Genomic DNA, 7,506 nt, shown 5'->3' with positions numbered 1-7,506 from the left:
GGGGGGGGGGGAGTCACTGGGAGAAGGCACAGAGGGAACTGGTGGGTGGGGGATGCTACACCGGATGACTGATCCTGGACAGCTCGATAAGCACTGATAACAATTCACATGATGAAGGCTAAATCAAACAAATTGTACGTGTCTGAAATATACACTTTGCGACATGGAGCCGTTTACTTTGTGAAAAACAAAGGGATATAGGAATGTGCCCAGCCTCCGCTCGAATTCTTTTCCTCGAAGAGAAAATATCTTCCGGTATCCTATTGATTTGCAGATGAGGCCATCGGCAGGCAACGCAGCGCTGAGTGATGGGCCAGCGGGGTACGCCACCAGGCCCGAACTGATCAACCAAGTTTGCAGCAAACGTCCAACACTTGCAAGTGGATGCAGTGGCACGAGTTCAACTAGTCCGTTCTGGTCATGATATAACTGTTCAAACTCTTCTGTTGAACACTTGCTCGTGTTGGACGAATTTGTTGTACCTGCACCACGAGAACAACTCTGATTAGGTGAACGCGTGAAAGTACACATTGTTACTTGCGGAAATACAACTGCCACTTACAAATGTTGAGCGGTTGCACATTTCGTTAAAAGTTGTTTCGGGTGTCGGCGAGGTAAAAAGAAGGAAAGAACCGGAAGACTGCAATGAGGACCAAAAAAAATTCCTCAGGGGTGGTACGAAGTACTGCACCCCTTCCCCCCCGCCTCTTCCCCTCCTAACCTCCGACCGACGGCTGCGCCAGTGTCCGACTACGGGGCGACAGGAGCTTCAACTTTTGCCACCACGAGAGAGAAAAGTAAATGCACTTGGGCCTGCTCCACTGTGTGCGACCCCGAAACCACCCTCCCGCCCTTCCACGCAGCAACACACACCCACACTCACTGCCCCCTCCGGCTGTTCGCCTGCTCGGTGGAGTAAAAAGTTTCGCGTCTGCTGCTAATTTTCGCGGTTTCTCGCGTTTGCCTTGTTCGCGCCGACACGCACCCTCTCATCTTCCCTCTCTCTTATTCCGTCTCTCTCTGTCTCTCTCTCTCGCTCTCTCCCTGTCTCTCTCTCCCTGTCTCTCTCTCCCCGTCTCAGTCCCCCTACCCGCAGCCAGCCAGAGCAAACACTACCGAGGCGGAGCAAAACATTTCCGGAGGCTGGGCCCCTGTGGGTATGCGGGCGTCGCGGGGAGTGGCGGCGCCTGGCGAGGAGTGGCGGGCGTGGCGGGGCGAGGCGGGGCGTGGCGGGGCGAGGCGGGGCCGCATTGAAATGATGTGCACTCGCGGGGCAGCTGCACCGAGTCATCTTTCACCCTTCAACGTCTCTCTCTCCCCCAGCCTATACCTCTATATATTCTATACTGCAGCTGTTTACATACAACAAGCAATGCCACCCCCTGTGAGTGGCGCGCACACTGTGTGCACGCGACAAGCGAACAGCACAGGTATGGGTTGCGCTCACAGGCGTGTGGGAGCGAGAGGAGGAGGACGGAGAGGTCTTATAGGTCCTCTTAGGGCTCTCGCTCTCTCTTCTCCTTGCCAAACCTGGCGCTCCTCTGCTGCGGCGCGTGCGAGGCCCTCCCACCGCTCCCGATGCATCACGCATCACGTCAATCTCGCGTGGGAGAATTTCAATTAAAACTTTAGCCGGAGCAAAGTGGGTCGGAGGGGGGGGCGGCCTCGATCAGTTGCAAGGAGTCGCACATTGTTTCCGCAAAGGCCGGTAATCCTGGCCGGTGCACTGCGTGCGCCAGCCGAAGTGCACGCACAATCCTGCACTCACTCGGTACCTTAGTGTTGCCGTTTTTCGTCTCCTAAATTAGATTATGCTCATTGTTGTCTTCTCGCAAAATACCCGTTAAGTCTGTCTTTGTTATCTGCACAGTGCAGGGCGCGCCTGCGGCGCAGCGGCCGTGCGCATACTCCAGACAAAAGGCCGGCCGGCGCGCAACGCAAAGGGGAACGCGGGGGCCGGATTCGCACTGATTCGTTTTGTTGAGGAAAGGAAATCGGAAATGAAAGCATTAGGACAGACGGAGCCCATCGGCATGAAGCTGGCCGGCCCCTGTCTCAATAAGGAATGCATTGGCAATAACGATGTCATTTGCATAGTAGGTAGGCCCCCGGGCCCCGATAACACGCCCCCTCTCCCCCCTGCCCCCACCTCTGGACCCTGCACAAGCTCCTCTAAAGACGTTCTCGTTTGTTTCTGCCCCAATCTCATTTGTTTTCCTTCTTCGTCAAGGGACCCCTCTCTCTCTGTGTCTCTCTTCGTCTCTGCTGCCTGGTACAAACCTGAGAGAGAGGCAAATGCCAGACAGGCGTACTCAGCTGAAGGTATAGAGAGGTAGGCTCGAATAAAGGTCATACAGTGTTATTCTAGTTCTTTAATACGTCATTTCTTCTGATAAAACCGCACTTTGAGCAGGGGAACATGGCGCCATTCAACAAAACATACACATAACAAACAAGGAAAGAAACATCAACGCCAAGTCCACGAAGACTTACACTTAATAATAGTAACGCACTTAAAAAAAACAGTTAGGTTATCCAAATTATACATGATTTGGTTTGGAAACAGGTATCATTTAACACATTATGTGAACGGAAAGGCAGCTGTATTGCAGCGTACAATTTTGAACATAATTTGTTGAAGCTGTGAAAATGTCGCAGAGGTAACGAACAGTATATAGATTTGGTTTGACAAAACAAGTTCCCATTTTAAGAGTATTTTTGGCTTTCCGAAGGCTATATTCGCGAAACTCCAACAGATGCACTATCGCAAAATTTGAAAGAACACAGTAATTCACATTAGTGAGAATTAAAGTTGAGTCCAAATAAACATGAGTGCAAGTTGGATCAACTAACTGCTTTTGCTCCGAGTTTGCAGAGTATAAATACTGTTTAAGTTTTGTTTAATTTTTTCAGTAAAATTTTACCGTTTTCGACGGCGAGTGGGCAACATCTTACTGCTACTCTCATTAACTGGATACAAAGCAGTAATTCAACAAATTTGCAAAATATAACATTACTTTACCGTAATATGTACACATTTAGACAGATGGAAAATGACACAAAAACATTTCACCAGGAAAAAAATACAACGTATTTGGAATGGTTTAAAATAAAACGCTTTCTAGCATAGATACATCCATAATTTCAGTACGACAGTACGCGACATAATATCACCATGAATATTTTTAGCTTATTTACACAATATGTACAGTAATAATTGATTTTTAGCATACAAATTTTACGCGTTCAATGCGTATTGCAATGTGAGCTGGATATGTCAACTCCATTCGATATGTGGTCCGATCTTCTTTCTTGCAACACACCTCGCTTAAGAACTAGAAAACGTTTACGTCATTGGTTCACGAGCCAAATCTATAGGCTTATTCACTCCTGTTCACGTTATCGTTTCAACTTAGAACAAGGAACTAAAACTTTTCGTCACATATCAGAGACTAGAATCAGGCATGAAACGTCAGTAAACAGACGTCGATCTGTACAGATACCAATTACACTTTCGAAATAACAAGTATAATGTTTCAGTCCAGTTAAACATGCCAAGCCATTGTGGACATTTATGGTGTCTAACATGATCAATGCATTTCAAATTTCAGTTCAACTTCAGTCTGATGTCCAGGAATTACAAAAAAACCGGCGAACGCAAACTGTAGTTTCGCTAAATTATGGCAGACCAAAAACCACAAACGGTTGTCAATCATACATTCGCTGCGAGAGACACACTACGGGCCACTAATCAAATTCAGTAAGGTGGTCACTGGTGGTCACTCAAAGTACAACACTCTCCAAAACATGCCGTCCCCCAAGCATTATCCTTCTCTCTCTCTACCCCTCCCTCCTTCCCCCTTCCTGCCTCTCTCTCACACACACACATACACTTCCGCACGTTCACACATTTACACTCTCGTAGTTGGGCTGCCCGCATTCTAAGGTGGCAGGGCGTGGTCGAGCGAGCACACTCGGCTTAAGTGCAGCAGTTTGTTTCACGAGTGAGGAGCCACAAAGAAACGAAATGCGACCACAACGAATGGCTTCACCGCGTGTTATGTCATTCGGTAAATGAAAAATAGTCATCGGCTCGAGCCTGTAACAGGAAGGATGCGCCCGAACGTGTGCAGAGGCGATGATCGTGGCGAATGTAGGGGCGATGGTGAGCAAAAATGCGAGTGGGAGGGGCTGCACTACTATACGCTGTTGCTGCATTACAGCTGAAGCTCAAGAAACAAACGGTCCCCGGAGGGCTGACCTCTTGCCCCACCATCCCACCTAGCCATTTTACCGCTACCGTCTCCACCCCCTTTCCCGCTCAGTGTTTGCAGCCCTAATCTACGTGCCGAGGAGCCCATACACAAAGGTGGAAATATAAAGAGGTGCTAGAAAAGAAATTTATATTGAAGCGGATGGAAGAAAGGTCCTTTCTTTAATCCTGTTACAGGTTTTAAAAAAACACAGCCTTTATTAACACTGTTGCAAGTTGCAAGCAGGTTAGTGTTCACACCTCCGCCGCAAGTAGCGAAAACACCAATGCCTCACGCGCGTCGCTCTTGGTTGGTAGAACGACGCAATAATGCTTCCAATTTCGTATTTTCAAGTGAAGGTAGCTTGCTTCCGTCCCTCTATTTGGGTGATAATTTTGGAACATTGCTTCACTTGAATGGCGCACGCACGTCGCTACTAAGCGATGTCCCATATTCATAACTTAAAAACGAAACATCGCTCTAATTGAACAACGATAAATGCCATCACTCTTTTTGAATAAGACACGCCACTCTATCAATACAAGTGCAGCCATCGCCACGCCCTGTTAAAATCCCTGTTCGTATCACACACACAGAGACTCACGTCAACACACACTCACTATACCACAAAAGTCGATGGATGGGCAGGGAGATAGCCCCCCGCGGGCGAGGAGACGGGTGAAGGAAAACATTTCCGCACTCGATATACGTCCGATATCAGCACTAAGTCTTTGCTTGAGAGATGACGGCGCCCCGGAGGCCAGACAGCGCGCTCTGGCGCGGCGTGGCGCGGCGGGGCGGCGGCGGCGCGCAGTGGAGAGTTACCCCCCTCGTCACCGGACGAGGAAGAGCACGAGCACGAGCAGGAAGTCGAACACCACCTCGAGCAGCACGCTGCGCCGCTGGTCCGCGCCGGCCGAGCGCGCGCCCGACCGCTGGCTCGCCCCGGAGCGGATCGTGTTGTCCAGGTCGTTGGACGAGCGCATCATGTTCTCCTGGGGCGCTGCGGGAAGAGCATTTAGACGATCAGCATGGATGCGGAATCGGCGGACTTTATCGATGACGCGGAAAACGCAAACGGATACTCACGAGTGGATCGAAGGGGAGGCCAGTTGTTGGTGCCCGGAGTCGTCCTCGGGCGGTGAGTTGCTGGAGGAGAAAGTCATATTAGCTTCGCGAGGCAAACACCTGACGTTCAATCGTGAGGGTATTTTAAGATACTTTTCCTCATGGTTAAGTTGTCTCATCTGATATCTACTTACTTGTGGTCCTCGGCCTCGGGGTCGTGGTCGTTGTTGTTGTCGTGGTGGTCGTAGTGGTCGTCGTCGTGGTCGGCGGTAGCGTCGACACTTTTAGTTCTGCAACAGGCAAGAAAGCACATTCCTCGTTAGATTGTTGTCCTCGGCGTTTTCTCGGGGGCGATTACAAGGCTAAACGGTGGCCGTTCGGTCGGAAACAAATCCCGAGGCCAGGGATGAGTGAAAACGAGAGGAAAAAGGAGTGCGAGCGGAGAAGAATGGTACTGATCCAGAGGGAACGGGTGGTGTGAGTGAGAGAGAGAGAGAGAGAGAGACAGAGAGGAAGGGAGAGGCGAGGCCAGTGGAGTGCAGTGGCTTGGAAAAGGTGAAATGGATGAAAGGGAGCTCGACGCTCCGTTGTGCTGGGTGCCACCCCGCCCTGCAAGCCTGCCCCCGCCACCCGCAGCAGACCAACTGTCAGACCGCGCCTCCCCCGCGCCCCTGACCAGGCCTAGGCACTGCATACCTGTGTATCGGTTTGCCTATCCTCCGCACCACAGGCGGCAGTCATCACAGCCCTGACGCTGCCTGCGCCCTATCACCGCGCCGACAACACGCGCGACTTGTTCACACGGGGAAGGTTGCTGAGTGCCTCGAATTGGTCGGTCTTTCTACCTCATTTTTTCAGCTCTCCCTCGAGTGCCCCCCCCCACCCCATCCTCGCGAGCTTGATTATATTTACCCGGCGATGCATTATACATCAGGTTACGGGGACGCACGGCTAACGGCGTGCTACCTCCCGACAATACCCCTCGATGCACACACACACACACAAAGTCTCTCTCCCTCTCTCACAGAAACACACTAGCAGACAGAAACAGGCACACACACACACTCAAGCTACTGTATGAATTAATACAACACCTTCCATCTTCCACGTCAGACAGGCAGAGCAACGGAGGCATGGCGCAGAGCTATGCAAGGAGTGAGCTAGAGAGGGAGTGAGGGAGAGAAGGGGGGGGGGGGGGGGAGAGAGAGAGAGAGAGAAGAAGCGCCAGGGGGAAGTATAGCGTGAGGAAGGCCCAACGGACCAGGAAAGAAAGCGATCGAGAGAGGAAAGGTAGAGACAGACTCGCGGGGAGTACAGGGAGAGGCGCCGGCGCTTTCTCTTAGCAGATTGGACGCAGCGCCGCTATGAAAGCAGGACAGCTGCAGCGTCCCGGTGCGAGGCATTGAAGTGCGACCCATACAGGGGGTGGGGAAGGGGGAGCGTATTCACGACGTATTCGCTTCATATCAAAGAGGCGCCCCGGCTTGCGTTGGCTGTCTGCTCGGCACAGCGGCCCCGCTGTGCAGCAGCGTAGCGCTGGCATGCTGGCATGTCCACCAGAACTACCACCGCCACCGCTGCTGCTGCCTTGCCTATACCGCTGCTTTATCGGAATCTGTCGGTCGCTTGCGGCCGCCCTGCTCCCTGCCCTGCTATCCCTATATCCAGCAGCTATGAAAAATCACCCATCGCATATTGAGGTCGACGAACTCGTTCCGAAGTCTTCCCGCGCGGGCGAGCCGCCTCCCTTGCTGCTGCTCCCCCTCCTGCGCCACCTACACCACCACCCTCTGCATCGGGGTGGCGACCACTGCATCGCCATCTGCCCCGCCCAGGCGCCCCGCCCGCCCCGCTCCCCGCCACACCCAGTGGGCGCGTCGCCCCGTCCAGTTCCGTCCCATCCATCAAGCTGTAAGGTCTCGATCACGTCTCGTCAGCGTTTTTCGGCCCCTCGCCGCCCCGGCTACATGTCGTCGCCGCAGAGAGGGGAGAGGAGGGGGACCTCACGGCCCCAACTGAGCTCCGCGCGTCCGCCCCGCAGCGCCCCGCCCCGCGCCACAGTACACAAGTAGAACTCGACGCACAAAGAACTGTAGAAGAGCAGCGCCTCGAGGCGGAGAGTGGCGAGAGCGGCGAAACGAGGTGATGCAGAAGGTCCGCGCGCGGTGTGGCCGGGGCCGGCGAG

General features: G+C 52.7%; 1 protein-coding gene across 1 annotated transcript in view; it reads right to left on the bottom strand.

Moving 5' to 3' along the window:
- Positions 1-2,357: 2,357 nt before the first annotated feature.
- The window catches only part of LOC113214528 (lachesin-like), a 173,165-nt gene continuing 168,016 nt past the window's right edge, over positions 2,358-7,506 (bottom strand). The window contains exons 8-10 of the mRNA XM_052268880.1: positions 5,516-5,611; positions 5,343-5,402; positions 2,358-5,256 (exon numbers count right to left, since the gene is read on the bottom strand). Coding sequence (XP_052124840.1) covers positions 5,087-5,256; positions 5,343-5,402; positions 5,516-5,611 — 326 coding nt within the window. The 3' untranslated portion in view covers positions 2,358-5,086. The remainder of the gene's footprint in view (positions 5,257-5,342; positions 5,403-5,515; positions 5,612-7,506) is intronic.

The sequence above is a fragment of the Frankliniella occidentalis genome, unplaced genomic scaffold (assembly GCF_000697945.3).
Source record: "Frankliniella occidentalis isolate FOCC.00 unplaced genomic scaffold, Focc_3.1 Scaffold78, whole genome shotgun sequence".
In the NCBI taxonomy this organism is placed as follows: Eukaryota; Metazoa; Arthropoda; class Insecta; order Thysanoptera; family Thripidae; genus Frankliniella; species Frankliniella occidentalis.
The sequence above is the reverse complement of the archived record's forward strand: the minus strand, read 5'-3'. Positions and strand labels throughout refer to the sequence as shown.